The sequence below is a fragment of the Martes martes genome (assembly GCF_963455335.1).
Source record: "Martes martes genome assembly, chromosome: 15".
Lineage (NCBI taxonomy): Eukaryota > Metazoa > Chordata > Mammalia > Carnivora > Mustelidae > Martes > Martes martes.
The window spans coordinates 1243791-1269258 of NC_137903.1; the positions used below are offsets into that span (position 1 = coordinate 1243791).

The window sequence follows — 25468 nt, forward strand, 5'->3', positions numbered from 1 at the left end:
GGAGCGGAGGCGGGCGGGAGTAGGGCGGGCCCGCGGCCGGGTTAAGGCCGGGGAGGGGGTCCTCCGCGGGCCTCCCGGGGTCAGGGTCCGACCCCAGCCCCGCGCAGCCTCTGGGGCCCCGGGCCCGCGCCCCGCCCCTCAGCAGCCCCTGCGGGCTCCACCGCCCTGCCCGCCGCGGCCCGCCCCCTTCGGGGTCACGTTCTGCTTCCGCTCCCGTCCCCGCCTCGCTCCCTTCTCTCTTCCAGCGGCCTCGCTCCCAATAAAGATCCCGGAAACGGGGACTCGGTCCCAGTTCCTCTTTCTCTTTATTTAAATAACCGAAGCAGAGCCTTGGCACAGCAGAGGGGAGCCGGGTGGGGTGTGTAAGGGCCGGCAGTAGTGTGGCCTAGTCGGGGGGTGGCGGGGGAAGCGAGACGGGGCCCCCGTGGGCTCCCCGCACCCCGAGGCCAGGGTCAGCAGTCGTGGCTGCGGGCTTGGGGGCACCCGAGGAGACCCCAAGTCGTGACGTCTCACCGAGTCCCGGAGACGTCCAGGACGGGGTGGGGGCGGGAGTGGGGGTGCGGAGGGCGCGCCCTCCAGCGGCAGGGCCGGGGCGTCGCGGCCGGGGGGTCGGCGGTCACGGGGCTCGGAAGGCATTCTCGGCGGCCCCAGCGGCTGCGTTGGCAGCGGCGGTTCGCACGGCGGGGTTGGAGAAGACCCCGGCCGCGAATTCCTGCTGCGCCTTCTGGAAGCTGGCCCCGGTGCGGCGGTACAGGGAGTGGATCTGCAAGGAGACGGCAGGGATGACCCCCCCCCCCCATCTGGGCCCCGGCCCGGGCGCCGCGCCCTCCTGGGCCTCCAGGGCCCCTCCCAGGCCCGCGGGGCCCATGACCTCGGCGCAGCGCCTCACCCGCTTGAGCATCACGATCCCCAGCACCGCGATGCCGGTGAAGAACAGAGCCACCAGCAGCATGAGCGCGGCCACCGCCTTGTTGGCGTTCAGCACCACCAGCGCCGAGATCCAGCCACTGCCAGAGGGGACAGCGCCGGCCGTCAAGAGGGCCGTCCCCCGTCCTCCCAGCCTCTCCAGGGTCAGCAAGCGGGCCCCATCCTACCCAACCCACCAGGGCTCCCCCCACCCCCCGGCCGTCAGTCTGGCACTTTCCAAGCACCACAATCCCACACCTTATCCACTCTCTTCAAAGTTTAATTCCTGCTTCCCGGCAGTTTTCCTACCTCTCCAGGCCCCTCCAAGACATCCTCAGTCCAAACAGACCTCTCTGTGGAGGAGGCCCCACCCCCTCTTCAAAAGTGCTCTTGGGTGCTTCCTCTAGGAAGCCCGCTCGGATTGACCACAGGTACTTTTCCTCCCCCATACCTAGGCTGTCTAGAGTTCTGACTGGGTAGGTCCTGTCTCTTGCATTCAACAAGCACCTTCTGGGGATCAAAACCACATTTCCTTCTTCTGAGCAACTCCTACCCCAGGACCTTGTGCTGACTCGGTCTAGAGGAAGGAGGGGAGGGATGGTAGGGGCGAGGGTGCTGGAGGGCAGCCTCACAGACCTGAACCCCCAACCTGGGATGCCAATGGCCTGGAGAACAAAGAGCACATCCTGGACGAAGAAAATGAAGAAGAAAACGAAGAAATTGAATGAACTGTCACTCCTGCGGGCAAAAGCAGGGAGAGTGGGAGAAGAGTCAGGGCAGGAGCAGGAGCTGTGGGGCCATCCCAGGTTCTCCGCCAGCCCCACCCCTCAACTTACCGGAAAGCCTTATACATGGGGCGGTACCAGCACATGAAGGAGCAGGGAGTGAAAAGGAGGACCCAGAGGATAGAGAGTCCAAAGCCCGAGCCATTGCTGGTCTCCACACAGAAGCTGGCCAGGCAGGCAAGGAAATTCAGGAGAAGAGCCAGCGTGCTGCCTGAGGGATGGACGTACAGGACAATGAGCGTGGCCGGCGATCACAAAACCCTTACCAAATGCTGCCGAGTACAGAAGAGAAGCTTCTGCCTCCACAAAATCCTCCACTCAGCCGCGGAGACAGATCCCTGTCACACGTGACCACCTTTGCAAAGACATTTAAAGGACTCAGAAAACGTTTCTGCAGGACAAGGGAAAGGGGAAAAGGACAAGATCGTATGTTTTCTAGAAGGTGGGAGAACACGTTCTAAATACTGTGAAAGGAGTCACCCAGGAAAATTCCTGGAGAAACTAGCCTTCAACTCCGAAGAGCAGAGATGAAATGCTGGTGGGCTCGAGGGCAAGATGTTAAGGTCACTTCCTTTACTGTTCCTCTAAAACAGGCTTCTCACTACTCACACATCCAGAGGTAGTACATGGTAGACACGGTCTTCTGAAATTCTTGGGGGATCTCCATGGAGATGTCCTGGAAAAAGCAGGGCTGGACCGGGCAAAAAGAAGGTAGAGGGGGCCAATTGTTCTGTCGAGCTGTAAGGCAGAGAGAGAGCAGGAGGACCCGAGACGTGAGACAGAGACCCACAAAGGAATCGCCCCTCCCTTCCACCCCAGGTTCTCTCTCCATTCTCCAACGCGGGGTCCAAGGAGACGAGGGAGAGGAGCAAAACCAGCGCTGACGGTGTTCACTACTATTTACAACTGCTAAGCGCTAAGCCCTGCACTCTGTCTGTATGGATGAGCTTATTTAACTGCCACAAAGTCCTGTCAAACAGGTACAAATGTTACCTTTGTTTTATAAGTAAGCAAACCAAAGCACTCCAGATCAAGGAACTTATCTAAGAGCTCATGCGCAGTAACTAACAGCGCCCAAATTCACACTTGGCAATGTGGCTCCAGAGCCCACACTCTTAGGGTTTTTTTGCTCCTTCACAAGTGTCGGGGCACCCGGGGGACTCAGCTGGTTAAGCGACTGCCTTCGGTTCAGGTCATAACTCTGGAGTCATGGGATCGAGTCCCGCATTTTGGGCTCCCTGCTCAGCAGGGAGTCTGCTTCTCCCTCTGACCCTCCCCCTTCACGTTCTCTCTCTCTCTCAAATAAATAAGTAAAATATTTTTTAAAAAGTATCAAATGGGGGCGCCTGGGTGGCTCAGTCATTAAGTGTCTGCCTTCGGCTCAGGTCTTGATCCCAGGGTCCTGGGATCGAGCCCCACGTTGGGCTCTCTCCTCAGCAGGGAATCGGCTTCTCCCTCTCCCACTCCCCCTGCTTGTGTTCCCCCTCTCGCTGTGTCTCTCTCTGTCAAATGAATAAATAAAATCTTAAAAAAAAAAAAAGTGTCAAATGCCTCCCCGTCCTCCTCAGCGCCCCCAGCCCAGAACCCACTTACCAGCTGCGCCCCCCAGCGCGGCGTGCTGCAGTTCCCGCTCCCTCCGGTCCAACTCCTCTGCCTTCCGGTTGAGCTCCTCCTGCTTCTTCAGCAGCTCAGCGGTGGCTGCGGCAGCTGAAGCCTGCCCAGGACCCGCAGCGGGAGATGTGAGTCCTGGGCCCAGATCAGTTCCCCACACCCCCACTGCCATCCCGGCCCCTTATTTACCTGGGTGCTGTAGGAGCCGTAATTTTTGGGTTCTGTAGGGCTGAGCTTTCTCGAGGACTGCAACGAGGGAGCCGAGGGTGGAGGCAACGGGGCAGGGGCAGGAGGCTCATAGGCTGGTGGGGGCTGTTGATTTTGGAAAAGACTTTAGGGACCACCTAGTCCCTTCCAGTGCAGGTGTCTAGAGCCTGCTTGAGGACCTTGAGATCCCAAACCCATTCCCCAGGCTCCCCACCAAGAGAGCTGAACCTCTGGCAGAGAACTAGCTCTTCTCTAAGCTGCGGCAGGCCTCATCAGCCCCCACATCCTATCCCTTGACCAGGACTCAAGGCACTCATCCACTAAACCGCTCCCTTCACTTTTTAAAGCTCTTAGAATTTTCTATTCTGTGGGACAAACAGGTCTGGTCCTCCTCATTTCTTTCCTCCAAACGCACCCCTAAACATAACCGGTTTTCCCCTCAACTCCTTCCAGCCCTATTCTGTATTTTTTTCAGAGAAGCCTCCCCAGACAGAAGCCTCGGTCCAGGGGTCGCCAGTCTCCAAGTCCTCCCGGGACGGAGGCTTAGAGCTCAAACGGGATCGCTCGCCCTCGTGTCCCCAGAAGGGTTAGGCAAGCCATGGCAGACTGGCCTCTCTCCCGGGGCTAAGACCGTTTGCATGCAGAGAACTCCCCTGGACCCGGCAGAGCGGGCGTACAGGCGCACCCTCCCCTTCCCTGCCATCCCGTGCCGCCCAGAGCCTCACCTCTCGGGTCTCAAAAGGGTTGTAGACGTCAAGGGTGGCATACTGCGGGCTGGGTCGGTGCTGGATCACAGCTGGGTCCTGTGGGCAGAGCTGGGCTCAGCTGGCACCTGGTGCCTCTGGGGGACTCGCTGGGGCCTCTTCCGACGCCTGTGGCTGCGAGGACTGCACGTCGGAGGCCACGCTGCTGTCCCAACACCTGCCCCCAATCCTTCACCCCGCACTGCCAGCACCGGCTCTTTATAGGGGCCGGGCCCGCCCCTCAGGGTGCCCACTGGTCTGGAGTCACCGTCACCCCCACGTGGCGGCCCCTCCCCGGAACAAATGTCAGGACCGGGAAGACAAGCGGGCCCGTCCAGAACCGAGGAGAGTCCACCGAGCTCGCCAGAGAAGGCCCGCGCGTCACCTGAAAGGGGTTGTCAAGCTCGCCGGGCCCGGCGAAGGGGTTCCCGCCGTCTCTGCTCTGAGCCATGTTTGCAACTGCGGCCTGGGCCGCCCCTGCCCTCCACGCCCCTGCGCGGCGGCGGCGGCGGCGGCGGCTCCCGGCGCTCCCTCCGCTCCTCCCGGTCCACCCGCTCGGCTGCGCACGGATTGGCCGCGAAGGCCGGAAGGGCCCCGAGGATCCCCGCAGCGGCGGCGCGCTGCGCCTGCGCCTCGGCTCCCGGCGCCGACGGGGGCGCCCCACGTGACGCCAGGGGCCGCCTCCCCGCCCACCGACGAACTACAACTCCCGGCAGGCCCCGCGACGGGGTCCCGGCCCGCTCCGGCGAGATGGCCGGCAAGAGCCCAGCGTCCGACGCCGGCCGCTCTCCTTCCGCGGGCCTCCGGCTAGGCTGGACTCCTGCCCGGTGTCCACCGCCGCCGGAACTTCCCCGGCTCAGCTCGCCTGTTGGGAGAAGCCCCCCCCCCCCCCCGGCCAATCACCATCCTCCTGAGACAGACGGAGACCCGCGGGCGGTGGGACACTCGGGAGGGTGAGATGGACCCCCTCATCCGCAAACTCGGGAGGGCTGCCAGTCTTCCCATCCCTGCAGCCCGGCACCCCACACCTCAAACTCAAGGGGTGGGGGTCTGATGAAGCACGTCATTTTTATTTCACAAAGACTGTACAAAATTCCTTATAAAACATGGGAGAGGTGCCACCTGGTTACCGCCTCCTGCCCCCATCTAACGCCACTGCGCGGGGGCAGGGGAGGCCGGGAAGTGTGCGGGACGGAACAGCGTTCTGTACAAGGCTGGGGAGGGAGCAACAGGTCCGAGTCCTTCCGTATTTACACTATTTCACATATTCACAGGTATACAGGGAGCCAGGAGGAAGGGGCGGGCTCCGGCTCTGTTCTCTTGTATAAAAAAGCACCAGTGTCCTGGACTGGACACCCACTGCTGGAGGAGACGCAGGGGGGCCCAGGGCCTGATCGTCACCGACTGATATCCCGACTGGAGTCCCACAACTTGGTGTTGGGTGGTTCAGCCCGAAGGCGGGCGAAGAAAGGATGCTGAAGGGCTTCACCCAAGGTCAACCGCTTAGAAGGTTCATACTCTAGCATGCTTTCAATCAGATCGAAGAGCTGGTGGTGTTCCTCTGCCTCTGAGGTCAGATACCGCTGGTGGTGGAGGGCAGGAAAAAGGTGAGGCACGATGGCCTACAAGGAAGTGCTGCCTTTCCCGTCAAGGCCCTAGCATCCAACCTCCGAGGACACGAGTACTGCCTTCCCACGAGCACACCGTGACCAGCATTTCTGACGTTACTGCTCCGCATACCTTCCCACATGCACAATCACCTCCTTCATACTCCTGGAGAGTTCTACGTGCATATGTTTGTCAACTTCGTGCTGCTCTCTAGCTTCTCACCAACATGCAAGCTCTTCAAAGGGAGTTTCCTTTCCTGTCTGACCTCAAGAAGCCAGGACATGGCTTTGGTCTCCGGTTGGCTCAAGAAAGACATGGCTGTCTAACCTCCTTCCCTTCACAAAACCACTCCCTCTTCTCTCTCTCCTATTGACCAAAGGTGTCTTCTTTCAGCTTCCCCCCTTCCTTCCTAACAACACTGCTCGCAAGGGGCCGTCCAGAGGCAAAGCCCCTGGGAAGGGAATGGCCTCTGGGGGGAGGCGCCACCTCACCCCACGGCTCACCCGCAATGGTTTGCAGTTTTCTCGAACGTAGCGCCCAGCTGACGTGTTCTCATCCCAGTCCAGGCGACCCCGGTAAAAATATTTCTGCTTCCTGTAGAGGAAGGGAAGGTTGAGGGATCAGGAGTTTCCTTTTGTTGTGGGATACTGCCCTTAATCCCCCATCTGAGTAGCTGGGGCGGTGGTGGGGTTTCAAAGAAACAAGAAAATGATGTGAAACAGCGATTTTGTGGCAAAAAAGGAAAAGAGTTTCAAGTCCCCCCCCCCCCCCCCGCAAGGTTCACCTTGTCTTTCGGATCATCCGGGAAGGGATGGGACCCAAGATCCTTTCCATCATGGCTAGATGCTCTCTGTTGTCATGGGTCTGGGAAACAAAGACAGAACTGAGCACGGGGCTGGGAACCGGCTGCTGAGGGCCGGCTTCCTGAACAGTAAGCGGGGTGCAGGGAGCAGACAAGACCAGGTAGGAGAGCGCCAGGGGCTACAGAAGGTGCCCCCCCACTCACCTGGAACAGTGTGAAGCCAACGTAGTACTCGAAGATGATGCAGCCTATGCTCCACACGTCACAAGGCTGCGACCAGCCCAGCTCTTGGTGGGGACAGGAGGGACAAGGTATTAGGGTGATTAGGGGGCCCTCCCCTCCCCACCACCCACGCTCCCATACTTGGACAACCATGGTCCCCCACTCGCCCCACTTACCGAGGATGACCTCCGGTGCCCGGTAATGGCGAGTGGAGACGATGGTACTGTGATGCTCGTGGTCAAAGGTGGCGCTGCCGAAGTCCACCACCCGCACCGCTGTGCTCTTCACGCTGCGCTCATCTCGCTTCTAGGAACAGAGCAGGAAGGGGATGGACCCCAGCCACCTCGGACCAAGACTCTTACCAAAATTCTCTAAAATGTTTTCAGACCTAAAAGAAGCACCTTGACCTGCTGCTTGCTCCCATACGCACTGGGAATCCGCTTTACGGCTTCCCCCGTGTCCCACAGGTAATTTAGGAATGGGAGAGGATTAAGGAATGATCGTGACATAGCACGCAAGCCCCCGTGCGTCTGGACTTTTCCCAAGTGAGTGGTATACAGGGTTTCTGAAAATAGGTCAAGAGAACTGAGCTTCCCTTACAGAGAAGAAAGTCTAAACCAAGGATCTTGGAAGCATCTGAACTCTACTGGAAAGTGAGCAGAGAGCCTCCTCCCAAGTTCTCCTCCAATTTAAGTCTTCTTCGACTTCTCCCTTTCACCCTACTCTGGTACTCTGGCTTCCCCGGCGCCAGACCGGGAGAGAACATGGGAGGCAGTGGAGGGGAGGGAACGGGGCCATGAGAAAGAAGTGGTGCGGCCGCCGGCCCCTCTCACCTTCTCTAGGTTGTAGGTGAGCTCATAGTCTGAATTCACAAACAGAATATTTTCCGGCTTGAGGTCCGTATGTGTCAGCTTGTTGTCATGGAGGACTGCAGGGGAGAAGGCCAAGTCAAGGCTGGTCCAGGCGGCCAGGGCTGAGCGGCACCGGCGATCCCAAGTCTGACCAACAGGCCCAGAGCGGCTCGGCGCTCTCGGCTCCACCTCCAGGTGAGGTGCCTGCTCTAAGACACCCTGTGCTCCTCAGCTAAGACACGAACGTAATCCTCAACTGACGCACACAGGTCTGCCACGCGTTGTTTTCGTCTTCTGACATACGTGCCTGACAGTCTGTGACTTCAACCCTGTGAAACTGCTTAGTCGTGAAAACCCCCGAGGAGCCAGGTACTTGTCTGGGTCCCCCATCGGGCCCCTTGGTCGCACTAGTCCCTGCGGCCACCTGCTCTGCTGGAAACAGAGAGCACCTCAGCGTGGACAAGCATAAACCTCTAGCGCGGGAAGTCTGTCTCTCTGTGCTTGCAGCCTGACTGAACACTTCCCCGAGGAAGGGAACTGAGACAAAAAAAAAAGACGCAATTCAATGCTTTGATTTCCAAAGCTTTCTCCCCCGGCTCCTGTTCGACTGGAGCGGGGTAAGACTCGGCAGGGATGGTGAGGACACGGGTCACGGAGTCAAGTGAGGGAGCTGTCAACGCGACCGTAAGAGAAGTGCAGATAATCGGGTTGACAGGTAAAGGGCTCCGCCAGTGTAAAGGGACACAGAGGAGGTCCGGCAGAGGGAGGGGCTGCCCCAAGTCCACCTTGGCCCGCCGCACTCACACTTGACAGCCTGGCACAGCTGGAAGGCCATGTGGCGCACTTGGTGGATGGGGTAGGGCAGGTAGTTGTTGTCTTTGAGGAAATCGAAGGTGCTAAGGCCCAGAAGCTCGAAAGAGATGCACATGTGGCCATGGTAGTCAAACCAGTCAAACATCTGCACACAGAGGCTGAGAAGAGAGACGGGGGAGGGGGAGGTCTGTTGAGCTCCCATGTGCCCAGCACCCCTCCGGCAAGGAGGGGCCGCAAAGCTGCTGATTCCACACGCTTGTGTGAAAACACGCCAGCTCGCACCACCAAAACTCAATTCCACGGCGGGACGGCCTTTCTGGCAGACCCAAGGAGAGAGACACTACCTGCCAAACTTCAAACCATTTTCCTGCATCGTTTTAAATAGTTAAAACGATTCCCCTGGCTGAAGAGTGGGGTTCCAGGCTCCAGCGTGGACCCTGAATTGTCAAACTGTCATCCCTAAACCCTGACCCCAGCTCCCACTCCCGAATTCACTGACCACCAGCCGCCAGCGGGTCTACGTTCCCACTGACTGTCTTCTTGCGTCTTTGCTTCATGCCCTCATTCTACACTTGGCTTACAGAAGCCCGTGGACAGAAACAGTACATACAAATGTCTGGGGCCTCATCAGCACAGAAAGCTCAAATGATTTTTTGATGGAAATGCGAATTCGCAGTCTCAGGGCCATTTCCAGGGCACAGCCCTAGAGAGGCCATCCTGGGCTAGGCCCAGACTGCAGAGCACTCTGACCGCCCCAGAAACAAAGGGAACGGATTACAGCATGTCAGACCCTCCCTTCCGGCCCTACCGTTCTACTAGTCTAAGATGATGAACAAAGAATGGATGGATGAGAAGGTCTAGGACTCCCCTGCCTGCCTGCCTGAGACGGGGAAGGTACTCCGGTGTAGGAGTGGGGCCTCTCAGACTCCCCACATACTCCTTTGCTTGCTTACTTCTTGTTGTCAGGGTCCTTCTCATTGATTTTCTCCAGAACATTGATTTCAAGTCGAGCTGCTTCCTTGTACTTTTCCACATTCTTAATGATCTTCAGGGCAACTCGAGCCCCACCCCTGTAGGATGGCACAAGAGGCATTTGCTGGGTCGTCAAAAACATCTCAGACTGAATGGGATCGTCCGGGGATTAAGAAATCCTACCTCTGGCTAATCAGCAAAAAAGCCCCAGATGACCCTCACTACCTCTTTATGCCTCGCAGATACGGAGCAGGGAAGGAGCTGTAGCTACCTGCGATGGTCGACACACTGTACAACTCGGCCAAAGGTCCCCTCTCCCAAAGTGCTTACAATTTCATCTGAAAAGAAAAAGAGCAGGGTCGGGGAGAGGGAGGGAGAGAAGGTGGGGAATGAGCTGAGTAGGAAGAAAAAGGGGTACAGCAACCTGGGGTGAGGAGATGAAGGAAAGGGGAACAGATACAGATGGTCACAGGGGGAGAACACCCCTGCGTGATTCCCACCACCTTTAACCCAGGGGCCATGAGAGCTGGGAGTGGACAGCAGAGGTCAATTCTCAACAGCAACTCAAACCACCCAGATAAACACCACCACTGAGGAAAGGCAAGAGGCTGTGACTTGGGTTGGCTCGGGACGTTAGGATGGCTATGGGACCATTACAGGCTATAGGATTGTTACGATTTGGCTTGTACATCGCTCTTGTAGCCAGTCCCCGACGTGGTAGATGAGGTGGCCCTCAGCGTCGTCCTCTACACTCTTGGCTCTCCGGCTGCTGTGCCGCTGTCGGGGGCGGGGGGGGTCGGAGCAAGCCAGGTGTCGGAGCGGGGGCCGGAGGGAGGCGGGGTGGGTGGTGGAGGGGTCACCGGCCACAGGCGCCCAGCCAGGGGGGACAGACGATGACGGGGGACAGTGGAAGGGAACACGTCAGAGGCAGTAAGGCGGACTGGGGTGAGAAGAGAGAGCGGCGCATAATCCCAGGTCCCCAAACCCAAAACGGGAAGAGGGAGAGGAACGGGCAGAGCAGAGAAGTGGTGTCGTTGCCAGTGTCACCCACAACCCCATGCTCTACACAATGCCCTTCCAGACAGGCACAGATCTCCCTTTGCCCCCACCCAAGCCCACCTACTGAGGGGGCCACAGAGCCCAGAGCTTGTGCGAAAAAAGGCTATTCACAAGCAAGGTCCCCACGAGAGAGCAGAAGCCTCTGGGACACAGGCGCCACTCCCCCACACAGTCAGCCCAGCATGCCAAGGAGGGCACTGGGGTTCACAAACACTCTGTGCCCGTCCAGGGCCAGAGCAGGTCCAGGGCCCTCCAAGAGCTGGAGGGCTTCCGAGAGAGGCGACAGACTCAGCACCCACGCCAGTGTTCATGCCCCCACACTCAGCCGAGAACTTACCAGGGTCCTAGAGGGCTGAAGAGGAGTGGGGAGAGGAGGGGCCCAGGCCAGCACTCACCGAAGATGAGCGGCTGAAAGTCCGGCTGCGCCGTCTCCGCCGCCGATGTTTCCTGCGGCTACTGCGCTGGCTGCGGTAGCTGCTGTCCTCCCGGTGGTACTCGTACGAATGCCGGTAGTCAGGCTCACAGTAGGCCTCTCCCCGGTCCCGGCTGCAACCGTTGCGCCGATAGCTGCCGTAGTAGCGCCGGTCGTACAGCCTCCGGTCCGACGAGCGATCGTCGTAACTGCTGGGGGACAACACACAGCCACTCGCTGCACTGGCTCTGGCCACGCTCCTCACACGGGACTCAACAAGCCCTCCCTTGATGGGACAAGTGGCGATACCAGAAAACCTGCTCTCGGCCACTCTGAGGACTGAGGACCAGAGACAGAAGAGGAGGACCCTGCAGCGCCATGTCACCCAGACCTCCAGACAGACTCCGACAGAACTATCGCCTCTGGGGGCCTCCCCTCCACTCCCCTACAACGAATGGAGCAAAGAGCCATTTCTGTCGTAACATCCGGTTCTGCTCCAAACTGCCCCTACCCTGCCCCTCCTACGGAACACGCTGCTGTTACTGAAACCACGCAGACCTGACGTTGTCTCTTCTGTTAGGTCAGTAGCTCCCTCTAGACCCTAGCCTTCTGTGTGTGCCTCCTTTCCCTTGGCCTGAGACGCTTCTCCCTTGTCCTTCAGACGAGCTTAGATGGCATGTTCTCGAGGAAACTTCCCTGAATCACTCACCCTGCCCCGCTCCCACCAAACCTGCTGGACGCTTCCTCAGCCCCGACAATCTACTTCCTCTACGTGAACACACACACACAGCACACCTGGCTGCTTCTGGTAACAGTCTTGAATATTACATTATCCAACTGCTCAGCGTGTAACCACGAAATCTTCATTTAATAAATAAACGAGTGAGTGACCCTGGACCCGAGTTTCCCCTCCTGAAACCTCACCTCCGGGAACGGACATGGTAGCTGTCTTCCCGCCGGCGCCGCCGTGTCCGGTCACTGCTACTGGACCAGGAGCGGCTTCTTCGTCTCTTATGTTTTCGGCTCCTATAGTGCTCATGGTAACTGCCCCGGCTGCCTCGCTCTGAGGAATGGTACCTTCGGGGATGAGGCATCTGGAAGGGAAGGAAAAGCAGAAATAGCGGGGAAAAGCTCTGAGTTTTCAGAACTCCGCTCCGAGGCCTGCCTATCCCAGAGATGCTGAGCTGCCTTGAGCCCTTTCACTCCTTTTACAACCTATGACTTCCTCCGCCTTCCTTGTGCTCGGAACTTCTCCTGAGTGGAGTGTGGTATGGATCGTCTGCGAATGCTGGTGAAAAACTCCAGGAGCACCCACCCCCCCACCCCAGCCAGCCCCTTCATCTCATTGTTCCAACGACTCTCCTCAAACGAGGCTCCAAGAAGAACTTCAGGTCTGGGCCACAGCTCATTAGAGGGGAGACTGTGTAACTGATGGAGACGGCCAGTTTGTCCTTGGCTGGCAGCTAGACTACATCTGTGCCACTGCTCACTTCCTCACAGCTCGACAGAGTAGCATCTTAGCATACATCATCGTGAAAAATGCTCTACAGTTATTAGGACCGGATCTCTGTCTTCCCAAGCAGACCGCTTGGCATTCTGTGGGCAGGAACGCAGTTTACCAGGCTTCTGCAGACAGCGATATCCCCCAAATACAAGGAAGTTCCAGGGCTTTCAGTCTGACCTCTTGAACTGCCCTCATCACCTCTCACATCACTGGCCAGCTCCCCCTTAAAAGTTTGTAATACCGGAGGCCCCAAGCTGCGGCAGGCTTCCCATCTGGCTCCTCCCCTCTCGTGTTTAGGAATAACCGGTGTTTAATTAGCATCAGGCCCCCTTCCAGTTCGTTACTGGAACTGAAAGACCACGGTGCACAAGCGCTTTTTTCCTTAAAGGAAAAAAAACACGGACAAATCACCCTCCCGATCCAGAAGATGAGGATATGAAAACAAAATAAAATTACACACACCCAGGGACGCTAGTCTTGGGGGGCCATTAGGTGTGGAAAGGCTTAAGGACTCCAACATCTGGCTTTCATTCCAGCGCTACTGCCCGACCTAACACCGAGGAGGGGGACACTTGACCCGCCGCGGGTCTAACTAGGCCTGCAGCGAAGGTGCGGGCGCAGGGCTCCCCAGGTACTCCCACCTGGCGGGGCGCAGCCTCGTAACCGTCTCGCCGCACAACACACCGCGCCGAACTTCCTCACGGCCTCCCCCCACCCTCCTTTCCCACTCGGAAAACCCAGGACTGACTCCTCGAGTCCAACTCCGCCTGCGCTCCCAGGACCCCGGCGGCGTCCCCCTCGCCCCCAGCCTGGGTCCAACTTTGGGGCTGCGCTCCCTTCCGCCTCTGGAGCCCCTCCCATCCCCGCTCCGTCGTCCCCTCCGACTCCGGCCCCTCCCGGGCTCCCACAGGGCCTCCCGGGTCCACTCGGGGCAGGCCGGTCTGGCTCCTCACCTCCCCTCTCCTCACCTCCGCCGCCCCGCAGGGCTCTCCCCGCCTCCTCTCCCCGCGCCCGGCGGCCGGGCCCCCAACCCCACTCTGCCCCCGCCCGCTCCGCGGTCGCCATCTTCCCGCGCGGCCCCGCGGCCCGCAAGCCCGCGCGCTCACCGTTCTGGCGGCGAGGCCCGTGCGCTTGTCCCACAGGAAGTCCGTGATGGCGGCGGCACTGCGGCCGGAGTCCCGGCACCCCCGCGGCGACGAAGTGCAGCTCCACCCCCCCGACCCGAGACCCGGGGACCTCCCGCCTCGTTCCCGGGCTCCGCTCCAGTCCCGCCCGCCCCGGCTCCGTCCCCGCCCCCAGGGTCCGCTCGGCGCCGCTCGCACCGCCCCCGCCCGGGGCCCGATCCCAGCTCGGTCTCCCGCTCTGGCCTCTCCGATCCGCCGCCGCCACCGCGAGCGCGCGCGCACGCACGCACGCACGCACGCACGCACGCACGCACGCACCACCTCCCAGCGACCCCCCCCGGGCCCCGCCCCCAGGGCGGCGGGCACGCCGCCGCGTCCTCGCGTAGCTGGCGGGCGCGGCCGTGGGAGCGCCGGGGCGGGGGGCGGGGGATCCTGCGGGCTGGCGGCCCCGGGGCCCGGCTTCCCTCTTCGTCCAGAGTGCGTGCCCTGGTCGGAACCCTGTGCGGCTGACTCCGCGCGCTGTGCGGGCTGGAGAGGAACCGGACGTTGTGGTGTAGGGGGCGTCGGCGCTCCGCACGCGTTCTGAGGCTCGGTGTGAGGTCTGACTCTCCCGCCGAGTCTGCAGATCCCCGGTGCTCGGAGCCGTCGGGCCACCTAACCGCAGCACAGGGCTCCCCGCTTTTGCCCTGGACAAGCGGTATGCCCGTGAGGGTCGGGGTGCAGCCGTGGAGGAGAGGCTGAGAGACGGCGGGACGGAGAAGCAGGTGCTGGGAGGGGGAGTCCCGCGACCGCTCTTAGCCCCCAACTCACACGTCGCACACGAGGGTACGCGAGTGGTAAACCGGCTGAACTGAGAAAGGAAAAAAAGGAAAGAGAAGGAGACCTTGACACAAGCTGGACGCAGAAACAGTCCCAAAGGGAAAAGAAAGCCTAGCTCGAGGGGCGCCTGGGGGGTCCGGTCGTTGGGCGTCTGCCTTCGGCTCAGGTCGTGATCCCGGGGTCCTGCGATCGAGCCCCGCATCGGGCTCCCTGCTCGGCGCGGAGCCTGCTTCCCCCTCTCCCACTCCCCCTGCTTGGGCTCCCTCTCTCGCTGCGTCTGTCAAATGAATGAACACAACCTTACAAAAGCAAGCAGGCATAGCTCCAGTATGACTACGTGAAAGTCGGGACGTATCGGAGGGGGCGGGGATGGGGACAGGCAGATGGCCATGAGAGGAGTTGGCCAGAAGTGGTGTAGGGAAGGCTCCCGAAAATAAGAGAGGAAGCGTAATGAAGGGGCTGACGGGACAGACTGGAGGGTCCCTTCCTCTTCCGCTAACACCCTCCCAGACCGTCCGTGCGCGCGGCAGGCACTGACTGCGTGTCCTGCAGGTGTCCAGCAGGTGTCCGGCGTTGTGCCGGGTGCAAGGCCCCTGTTCTTCAGAGCCCTCGGGTGCAATGGGAGAGAAAGCCTCGTGGCCACCGCCGTCGGGCGTGTTGTAGGAAGCCTAGACCAGACCCCGGCTGGGGAAAGGAGACTTGGCAACGTGTTTCTGGGGTTTCCTAGAGGAGCTGCCCCGGGAGCCAGCCGTCAGGAGGAGCTGGACAGGAATGCCCCGCAGAAGAGTATTTGCAGAGGGCTGGGGGCGAGGCAGAGCACAGCGTTTCAGCACGACCGGAGGCCCGGCTTCCCAGGGGGGCCATCAAAGCGAGGGGAGGAATTCGAGATGTTTAGGAGCTTCTCGCTCTTGTGTCTGTATGCGGGCATGGGCGAGACGGGCTTTGTGGCTGGGACCCGGGTATTCATCTTTGTGTCCTCAGCGTCCACTCCGTGACGGGTAGGGTCACTCTTGGTGAAGGCTGGCACGATGACCTCGGAAATGAAACACTAGGGGGAGAGGGATGGAGGAGACGGAAAGAAAGGAATATGCCTGGGAGAGTGCTGAGAAAGAAGGTGAAATGCCCGAAGTCCGTGAGTAAGGGCGGCCATTCCCGCCTCTTCCACCGGTCCCCAATTCCTCGCCCTTGGACCTTCAACTACCTTCCGGTTTTCCCGCCTCTCGGGCGGCTCCGCCTCCCTGGCGCTCATTGGCTAAAATCCCACCGACGCTAGGCCACGCCCCCTCCGTGACTTTGGCTTGCCTTTCCCCGCCTCCTCCTCCTCCTGCGCTTAGAGCTGCGCCCCCACCCGCCAGGCCACGCCCACGCCGGAGTCTTCCCAGGAGGCGGGCTTCGTTGGCCCCGCCCCCTCCGGAGGCGGCTCCCGCCAGGGGGCGCCGCGCAACCCGCCGGCCGCCCGCGGGCGAGTCTGGCGCACACACCCCCTCCGCCCGGCGCGCCGGCAGCTCGGAGCCCGTACTCCGGGAGGGGCCGGGGTCCCGGATGGCCGCGGCAGGGTCTACGAGGCCAAGCCTGTAAGCCAACGGGCATCATGGAGGCAGAGCAGCGGCCGACGACGGGGGCCGACGAACGGGCGACCCCTGGGCTGGAGGCGGCGCCTTCTGCTGCCCCCGCGCCTGCGGCCGCGGCCTCGGGACCGCTCCCCGGGCCCGCGTCGGGGCCCGAGCCCAAGCGGAGGCAGCTCGGGACGCTGCTCCAGCCCACGGTCAACAAGTTCTCCCTTCGCGTGTTTGGCAGCCACAAAGCAGTGGAAATCGAGCAGGAGAGGGTCAAGTCAGCGGGGGCCTGGATCATCCACCCCTACAGCGACTTCCGGTACTGGGGGCCCGGCAAGGAGGGCGGGGGACACAGATCCCACCCCCAGGGGCCGCGACACGGGGGCAGGGTCCGCCCCCCCTCCACGGACACTCCATTTCCGGCCCAGGGGTCCTGGGGTGGGATGACAGAGTCACTTCCCCCCATCTAGCCTGGGAGTTCTTGGGCGAGGGATTCCCAGCCGGAGGCCCTCGGTGCCCTGACACCAGAGCAGACACCGGGGAACCCGGCACTCCCCCTGGACCACAGGGTCTACGGGAGTTAGAGACCACTGCCTCCTGCAGTCCTGTCTGCTGGGCATCTGGGAAATTATGTCATGTTCCACGGCTCGGGGTCAGCCTGAGGGAGAAGCCGAACTCCCACATCTCCCACCTCGCACTTGCACCCCCAGCACCCGCACAGGTCAGCAGGGCAGGCTACCCGGGGAAAATAGGGAAGCTGGGGGGGCGGGGGGGGGGCAGCTGCCGTTCTTGTCGCTGTCCCTGGTGCTGAAGGCGGGATGCCGCGGGGCAGGGCCGGGACTCCGAGCGATGGAGGCAGCAGCGCCGGGGCACCGCCGCCCTCCCAGGTGACTATCAGGGAGACGTAGGGACGGACGGTGGAGGTGGGGCTATTTCATAGTCCCCAGCAGGCTGTACCTCTACATCAAGGTCGCTAGGGGAGGAGAGCAGCCCTGTCCTTGGGGGAAATGAAGGACAGCTTTTGGAGGAGGCAAGGATGTGTCCAAAGCACGTAAGGCGGGGAGCAGAATGAGCAGGAAGGGTGAGGCGTGAATCAGGAGCCTGGGAACACCGTAGGGGACCTAGACAGCACTTCGAGTCCACAACCACACACTCCCTAAATGCTCCTCTTTCTCCCATTGTTCCTTCTCCCCTCTTGACTGCCTCATTCCCACCTCACCGGGGCACCTGTTCTAGCCTCCGGTGGTCTCCCTCCCCTCCTCCACGTCACCCTCAGATGTAACCCCAGAAGCCATGTACCCCCTTATTATCATGCTTTTCCCCGTCCTCTCTCCTGCATCACCCGCTAGGCTTGTGACTGCCTGTGAGTCAGGCTGTGAAGATGCTCCACGGCTGGGCGAGCCCTCCTCTCCTCTCTTCCCCAAGCTCACAGTACAGGATTTCTCCAGTGGCCCGGGAGGTGGAGGAAGAGGGGCTCAAGGATTTGTTGTTGATGGAAAGCACACATTCTGAGGGGCTTCCTGGAGGCCTGCATTTTGGAGCCCCCTTGTTTCTTTCAGAAGCTGAAAAGATTGATTTTGTAGTCAGACTTGGAAGGGGCTGGGCCCTGGTTTGATGCTGTGATTAGGTGTGTCCTGGAATTAAAACAACCATAGCTGGGGCGCCTGGGTGGCCCCCAGTTAAGCGTCCAACTCTTGGTTTCGGCTCTAGTTGTGATCTGAGTCATGAGATCGAGCTCCACATCAGGCTCCGCACTCAGTCTGCTTAAGACTCTCTCTTCCTCTCCCTCTGCCCCTCCTCCTGCCTCTCTCTCAAATACGTAAATAGATCTTTAAAAATAGAAATAAAACCACCATAGCTAATGGGGGCCCTAGATGGTCCAGTGATCTCTGAATGAAGGTTTCACCTAGCTTCCTCCTGACCTCTTCTTTCCACAATTCCACCGCAGCCGAGTGGCCCTCCCCTGCCAGTGCCCTTGCCTGGGCTCAGCCAGAGCACTAGCAGGCAGGGGGGTGGGGGTGGGGGGATTAGAGAAGGAAAGGAGTGCCGAGCTTTAAGCCTTGCTGCCTCCTCGAGATCTCCTATGGAGCCTCTCTGGGCGCAACCCTGTCTGAAGGGCTGGGGAGGGGGTGGACCATCCCTTAAAAGCTCAGTTCAGAGGGGAAGCAGAACAGAGCACCCCACCCAGCGACACAGGTGAGCAGATCCCAGCAGAGAACCAGGAACCATGGGTCCAGCTGTGTTGGGAAGGAGGGTTGGGGCAGGGAGGGCGTGAAGTCCTAGACCAGGAATGGGCAGAGAGCTGGAGATGGGAGAAGCAGCAGCCTCTTCAGAAATCTGGGAACAAAAGGTGGGTGAGTCACAAAACCAACTAGTGCTTGTACAGCACTGTCTTATCCATTGTCTCAGGGGGTATGTTTTCAACAATGCTGTGGGGTTAGCACGGGGTACTTTATCTTTTTTTAACTTTAAAAATATTGAACAAAAAAAAATAAAAATATTTAACAATAGTGACGTAAAGCACATACACGGTAAGACATTACGTATATATTATACATATTAGAGAGAGATGTGTGTGTGTAGTGGGATATATACAGTAGAGACACCTTTCCAGTAGGCACAGATACAGTAGACATCTACATAGCGGTACAGTGTATGCTGGAATATTCTATTGCATATATACTCAAAATACGTGTGTGTGCACGCACATATACACACACACGTACATACACGCATGTATACATAACCACAAAACACACCCGTGTGTAACAGCCGCCCAAAAAGGAGAGACTACCTTGCCCAGGCCTAGAAGTTCCCTTACTGCTCTCACAACCCCTGCCCTAACCTACTATTCTAATTTCTGTGACACCCATGTCCTTACTTTTTTTTTTTTATAGTTTCACCACTTTTCTGTGAATCTGTAAATAATGCAGTTTAGTCTTGCTTGTGTTTGACGTTTGTGCAAGTGGGATCACCCAGTACGTATCCTTTTGTTTTTTCTTTCACTGAGCACTAGAGCAGTGCGGTGCACTGGTGCTGCGGGCTGTGGCTGTGGGTCATCCGGGGGCAAGAGTATATCACTGTCTATGACTCCATGCTGTTTAGTCTGGTTATCCACATTTTTGTACTGATGAACGTTTCGGATTAATTCCAGATTTCACGCTGCTGTGTCTCTCCTGGACCACATGCTTCCCTGGAGTGTCAGTTACTTAGAATGGGACCGCTGGGTTGCAGGGAACGCAAGTGTGTAAGGTTATTAGATAATACCAAACTGTTTTCCCAGATGGTGGTCCCACCTTCTGCCCCCACCAGCTGTGAAGGGTCGTCAGGTTCCCCAGCCTTGGCGGTGCCGGCCTCCCTGCTGTCTGTCTAGTGGCTGGGGCAACCTTGCGGTCTCACTCCCTGTCCCGCCCCTACCTTAGGTTTTACTGGGACCTGATCATGCTCCTGCTGATGGTGGGGAACCTCATTGTGCTGCCTGTGGGCATCACCTTCTTCAAGGAGGAGAACTCCCCGCCTTGGATCGTCTTCAACGTCCTCTCAGACACCTTCTTCCTGCTCGACCTGGTGCTCAACTTCCGCACGGGCATCGTGGTTGAGGAGGGCGCTGAAATCCTGCTGGCACCTCGGGCCATCCGGTCGCGCTACCTGCGCACCTGGTTCCTGGTCGACCTCATCTCCTCCATCCCGGTGGACTACATCTTCCTGGTGGTGGAGCTGGAGCCGCGACTGGACGCCGAGGTCTACAAGACGGCGCGCGCCCTGCGCATCGTGCGCTTCACCAAGATCCTCAGCCTGCTGCGGCTGCTCCGCCTCTCCCGACTCATCCGCTACATCCACCAGTGGGAGGAGGTGGGGCGGGGAGGTGGGCAGGGGGGCTCGCGGACTCCTCCGGGACAGCGCTATGGGTGGGGCTCCTGGTGACTTCATGGGGGGAGGCGGCTGGGCGGGCTCTCTCCAGATGGTGGGGCAGACGCGGGGCACAAGGAGGGTTTGGGGGAGGGTGGGGGGCGGGGGGTGGGCCCCCCAGGCCCCTGAGGGGAGGAGGGTGGAGCACAGCTGCGGAGGAAGGCCTGGGGTTAGCCAGCCCCTGGCAGGGCAGGAGGAACCGGGAGGGGAGCAGGCCAAGGAAAGGCCTGCAGTTGCAGTTCCAAGGGGGCAGAGTTCAGTGGCTCGGAGAGTGGGCCCTGTGATCTCATTGCCCGTGATCGTAACCCCGTTTGACTCTTTACTATAGGAGACTCAGTTTCCTCTTCTATAAAATGAAGATGTTAAATAGACTTACATATGAGAAGGCTGTAAGGATTCGAGGCAGTAACATGCGTAAAGCTCCTGGCACAGGGCCTGGAGGCCAGCAAGTTCTCCGCTAGTGTTCTGGGAGGGGAAGGGGGACGTCAGCGTGGACGCCTGCGTGCACGCCGTGGGGGCATTGTGCTGAGAAACACCCTCTTTCTCTCTCCCAGAGGGCACAGCCTGGGCAGCTTGTGCCGTAGAGTTTTTTGAGTTTCTGCTGTGACACTGATCCTGGGCACAGGACTGGCACCGATTTCCCATATCTGTGAGATGAGCACAGTAACACAGCTGACTTCCGTTGGGCTGTGGGGCTCTCTAGGCATGAGTAGCAGTCGCGTTTAAGGAAATTCGTGGGGGCTGGGGCTAGGCAGAAGAGGAGGACCCGCAGGGGGGCGGGGGGGGTCCTGCCCACAGCAGCCGCTGCTCGGACTCCTCAGATCTTTCACATGACCTACGACCTGGCCAGCGCCGTGGTGCGCATCGGCAACCTCATCGGCATGATGCTGCTGCTGTGCCACTGGGACGGCTGCCTGCAGTTCCTGGTGCCCGTGCTGCAGGGCTTCCCTCCCGACTGCTGGGTCGCCGTCAACCACATGGTGGTGAGAACCCCCCGCAGCTCTTTCGCTTGTGGGCCTTCTCTGGGCTCTTGCGCCCAAACACCAGGGTCAGGAGGCGGGAGATAATAGAGCAAGGAGGTGGGGAGCTGAGAACGGGGGGCTACCTAGAGGAGGTGATTTCGTGTCGTGGGGAGCAGCCACGGAGGGTTCCCCTGCTGCAGAGAGGCTGCGTCTGCCCCGGAAGCCCCCAGCACCAAGTGTGGAGCAGAGGCGGGGGCAGGCAGAAGGACCGAAGGATGGGGGGTTGCAGGAGGAGAATGAGGTGCCTAGCTGGGTGATGCGCTCTGCCCTCCAGAACCACTCGTGGGGGCGCCAGTATTCCCACGCCCTGTTCAAGGCCATGAGCCACATGCTGTGCATCGGGTACGGGCAGCAGGCGCCTGTGGGCATGCCCGACGTCTGGCTCACCATGCTCAGCATGATCGTGGGTGCCACATGCTACGCCATGTTCATTGGCCACGCCACAGCGCTCATCCAGTCCCTGGACTCTTCCCGACGTCAGTACCAGGAGAAGGTCAGCAGGGGCGGGAGAAGGAAGGGGTGGGCATGGCAGCCCGGCAGAGGTGGGACAGCCCCTCCTGAGGCCGATTCTGACACATGCCCCTGTTGGGTCTCCATGTCCCTTCCCTGCTTTGTGTCCCTTTGTGCCATGCCCCTGTGTGTAACTGTTTCCTTGTTTGGACCTATGTCCCTGTCCTTGGACCTTTCTCTGCCCATGTCTGGGTTTTCCTGGGACTGTGCCATGTGTCTTCCCCATGGCCCGCCGTCTGCCCTCGTGTCTCTGTGTTTCACCCCTCCGGATCTGCCCGATGCCTGTGGTCGTCCTTCCACGTACCCGCCCCCCCCAACCCATGGCCTGCCCTGCACCTGGCTCTGTGTCCGCCGCCCACGGGCCACTGGCTGGCCCTCCAGTACAAGCAGGTGGAGCAGTACATGTCCTTTCACAAGCTGCCGGCTGACACCCGGCAGCGCATCCATGAGTACTACGAGCACCGCTACCAGGGAAAGATGTTCGACGAGGAGAGCATCCTGGGCGAGCTGAGCGAGCCGCTTCGGGAGGTGGGGCGGGGCCTGCGGGGTGCCCTCCGTGCTAGGGGCTGCTGGTCCATAGATGCACCTGCAGGGAGCGGGGCCTGCAGACGACCTCATCAGAAGCCAGGACCGTGGGGGGCTTATGTGGACTAGGGTCTTTCTGGAAGGTCTTATGGGGAGGGGCCGCAGGGATCTCTGTTTTGGGGGGACGGTCCTGCAGGGGCATACGGGAGAGCTTTGAAGGCAGGGGCTTAGGGCTTGTCCCAGGCTGACTGCAGCATCCCTGTCCTTTGGCAGATCATGACCCCAGGGGTGGGGCCTCTGGGAACGCATGAGCACAAGGGGGGCACCTCGGGGCAGGGGGCACCGCCAGCTTGACAGGCCCCTCCCCTGCCCAGGAGATCATCAACTTCACGTGCCGGGGCCTGGTGGCCCACATGCCGCTGTTTGCCCACGCTGACCCCAGCTTCGTCACGGCCGTGCTCACCAAGCTGCGCTTTGAGGTCTTCCAGCCGGGGGACCTCGTGGTGCGTGAGGGCTCCGTAGGCAGGAAGATGTACTTCATCCAGCATGGGCTGCTCAGTGTGCTGGCGCGCGGCGCTCGGGACACCCGCCTCACCGATGGATCCTACTTTGGGGGTCAGCAGGCCTCGGGGAGGGTGGGGGGACTGGAGCACAAGCCAGAAGGCGATTGCTCCCCCGGAGCAGGGTCCCTGCCTGGCTGTGTGCAGAATCCCTAGGCCCGCTTACCCAGAGTCTCGGGGCCTGGGGCTCCGCAGCTCTAACTTGCCTCCTAAGGGAGTCTGGGGCACGGCCAGCTTCTGGGCCGGCGGGCCTTGTAGAACCCCAAAGCAGTGAAGCCCAAGGACCCTAGGAGATGGAGGAGAGGCAGGAATAGAACCCTGCTGGTCCAGGGGCTTGAGTTCGGGAGATCCTGGGGGGTACGCCTCCACGGCACCATGCAAGGGTCAGGCTGCCGCACTGGGGGCCACCAGAGGCTGCCCAGGGCTGCTTGAGCCTCTGCCCTGTCTTGGACCCCAAACCACCTGCCGCCCTCTGGCCCCTGTCGTGTTGCCCTTTGCCCTTGGGCACTGCTTTCCTCGGTTGCCCTTGGACTTCATCCGCTGCCCCTTGGGCCGGAGGAGGGGAGTGGGTATGAATGAAAGGGAGCGGGATAACCGGGTGCGTGGGGGCCAGGAAGACCTACCCATTAGTCAGCTTCAGTCTGGAGAGAGTGAGAGGGATCGTGATGGTGCCTGTGCGGACAAAGACAACCCTTGGGGTGTTTAGGGACCCCAGTGTGGGTGGGGAGGAGCTGAGGAGAAAGAGGGAATCCTGGGCCGGCGGTTCTGAGGGCGTTGTCCCACTCGGACAGAGATCTGTCTGCTGACTCGCGGCCGACGCACAGCCAGCGTCCGGGCGGACACCTACTGCCGCCTCTACTCGCTCAGCGTGGACCATTTCAACGCGGTGCTGGAGGAGTTCCCCATGATGCGGCGGGCCTTCGAGACCGTGGCCATGGATCGGCTGCGCCGCATCGGTGAGGCTGGTCGGCCTGCCCCCGGGGGCCTGGGTGTGCCCCTGCCCCACCCCATAGCAAGGCGCCCCCACCTCCCAGGGTCCGGGCTCTAGGGCATCCGCGTCACACCCCAGCCCACCCTGTTCTCAGCAGATGCCCCCACGAGACCTTCAACACCGTGTCTTACTGTCCTTGTCACTCAGTGTCTCCTGCCCCTGGAGATTCGGCCCCGAGTCCCAGTGCGGAGAGTCCTCCTTCCCCGAGTACCTGTCCCTGACCCGCACCATCTCCGATATGAACTCTTGTACTCTCGGCCCTGACCCTCTTTCTCCATCCCCACCCCCACCCTGCTGCCCTCCTCTGCCTCCGTCTTGTTCTCCTCCTGCTCTCCGGTACCCGACCTTCCCCCTGGACTCCTCCCCTCTCCGCCTTCTCCCGCTGGGACCCTGTCTAGGCAAGAAGAACCCCGCGCTGCAGCGGAAGCATTCTGAGCCCAGCCCGGGGAGCAGCGGGGGTACCATGGAGCAGCACTTGGTGCAGCACGACAGGGACATGGCCCGGGGTGTTCGGGGCCTAGCCCCGGGCACAGGAGCCCGGCTCAGTGGGAAGCCGGTGCTGTGGGAGCCACTGGTGCACGCGCCCCTGCAGGCAGCCGCCGTGACCTCCAGTGTGGCCATCGCCCTGACTCACCAACGGGGCCCTCCGCCCCTCTCCCCCGACTCTCCAGCCGCCCTCCTTGCTCGCTCTGCCCGGCGCTCTGCAGGCTCCCCAGCCTCCCCACTAGTGCCCGTCCGAGCTGGCCCTCTGCTGGCCCGGGGTCCGTGGGCCTCTACCTCCCGCCTGCCTGTCCCACCTGCCCGAACCCTCCATGCCAGCCTGTCCCGGGCCGGACGCTCCCAGGTGTCCTTGCTGGGTCCCCCCCCCGGAGGAGGTGGACGGCGACTAGGACTTCGGGGCCGCCCACTGTCAGCCTCCCAACCCTCTCTGCCTCAACGGGCAGCCGGGGATGGCTCTCCTGGGCGCAAAGGCTCAGGAAGTGAACGCCTGTCCTCCTCGGGGCTCCTGGCCAAGCTTCCAGGGACAGCGCAGCCCCCCAGGCCATCAGTGCCTGAGCCAGCTGCCCCTCGGGGCCCCCAGCTCTCTGCCAACATGTGAAACCCCTGAATGAGCTCTTGGGGGGCAGCGGTGTGTACCCAAGGGCAGACGCCTCTTGGGGAAGGCCAAGGAGACCTAAAACGTAGCCCTGTGGAAATATCTCCCTTTGCTACCAAGAAGACGGTCTCTGTCCTCAGCTCAGGTCCCCTGCAGCCTGTCTGAGGTCCTCCTAACCCATTCGCCCACTCATCAAGTGTACTGAGCGCCTACCATGCTCAAGAATTGGTCTTCACTGCCAAGTACAATGACTCCAAGGCCTCTGAGGAGGGTGTTCCCAGGGCATGGTCCTGCCAGGTGCAGGCTCAGGCCCAGGCCCCCAACTCACCCAGCACAACTCCTTGCCACCGCCATCACTGCCGAGCAACTACAAGTCTCTGTTTCCCGCCAGTGACCCTGCAGGTGCTGTCGGCTGCATTTGTCCTCTGTGTCCCCATCACAGCTGGGCACTGTCAACCCCCCCCCCCCCCCGTGCCTCTGCTACTGTCAACAGAGGTCTTGGCTCCCCAGTCTGGGCCTCTGCCTTCACTGCCATGTGCGGGCCCTCCCCCTCATTACCCCCCCAAGGGGGAACACGTCTCCTGTCAAGTCCCTTGCATTATCTGCCCCCGGGCTAGAACTGTCTTTTGTAGTGATCTTGTGGGGACTGCCCTGTCTTTTTGTGGGGGGGGGGCGGGAGGCGCCTCCTCCCTGTGCCCCTGTCCCACTGGGGTCCCCCTCGAGGCTAAGGGATGGTTGGCACCTCCCTCTTTAATGTGCTGGCCTGGATCCCCCCAGGTGGGGGGCAAGTGGCTGAAATCCTTAGATGGCATTTTTTCTTTCCTTCCTCCCTCCTTTCCTTTCTTGTTTATTATTATTCAA

General features: G+C 60.6%; 2 protein-coding genes across 7 annotated transcripts; one reads left to right on the forward strand and one right to left on the reverse strand.

Annotated features, from left to right (window-relative positions):
• Window positions 1-281: 281 nt before the first annotated feature.
• On the reverse strand, window positions 282-13745 carry LOC308356130 (dual specificity protein kinase CLK2). Of its 5 annotated transcripts, XM_080824880.1 has the most exons (19): window positions 11916-12299; window positions 10975-11203; window positions 10210-10297; window positions 9792-9858; window positions 9502-9618; window positions 8540-8706; window positions 7718-7812; window positions 7061-7190; window positions 6867-6949; window positions 6645-6724; window positions 6364-6454; window positions 4235-4312; window positions 3492-3614; window positions 3285-3405; window positions 2301-2429; window positions 1743-1902; window positions 1543-1644; window positions 890-1007; window positions 282-763 (listed from the first exon to the last, which is right to left on the reverse strand). In XM_080824880.1, the coding sequence occupies exons 1-19, from the start codon at window positions 12083-12085 to the stop codon at window positions 617-619; spliced, it is 2295 nt and encodes a 764-aa protein (XP_080681006.1). In that variant the 5' UTR covers window positions 12086-12299; the 3' UTR covers window positions 282-616. The 5 variants fall into 5 exon arrangements, with proteins under 5 accessions (XP_080681006.1, XP_080681004.1, XP_080681002.1 ...); XM_080824876.1 differs by lacking the exons at window positions 282-763; window positions 890-1007; window positions 1543-1644; ... (3 more) ...; window positions 3492-3614; window positions 4235-4312 and adding exons at window positions 5296-5835; window positions 13602-13745 and having other exon boundaries at window positions 10975-11200; window positions 11916-12085; XM_080824877.1 differs by lacking the exons at window positions 282-763; window positions 890-1007; window positions 1543-1644; ... (3 more) ...; window positions 3492-3614; window positions 4235-4312 and adding exons at window positions 5296-5835; window positions 13602-13742 and having other exon boundaries at window positions 11916-12085.
• A 2284-nt stretch (window positions 13746-16029) lies between these two features.
• On the forward strand, window positions 16030-24610 carry HCN3 (hyperpolarization activated cyclic nucleotide gated potassium channel 3; the record flags this gene model as incomplete). Of its 2 annotated transcripts, XM_080824848.1 has the most annotated exons (8): window positions 16030-16313; window positions 19417-19846; window positions 20725-20886; window positions 21200-21418; window positions 21817-21963; window positions 22335-22575; window positions 23312-23476; window positions 23910-24610. In XM_080824848.1, the coding sequence occupies 8 exons, from the start codon at window positions 16030-16032 to the stop codon at window positions 24608-24610; spliced, it is 2349 nt and encodes a 782-aa protein (XP_080680974.1). The 2 variants fall into 2 exon arrangements, with proteins under 2 accessions (XP_080680974.1, XP_080680975.1); XM_080824849.1 differs by lacking the exon at window positions 21200-21418.
• Window positions 24611-25468: the final 858 nt, after the last annotated feature.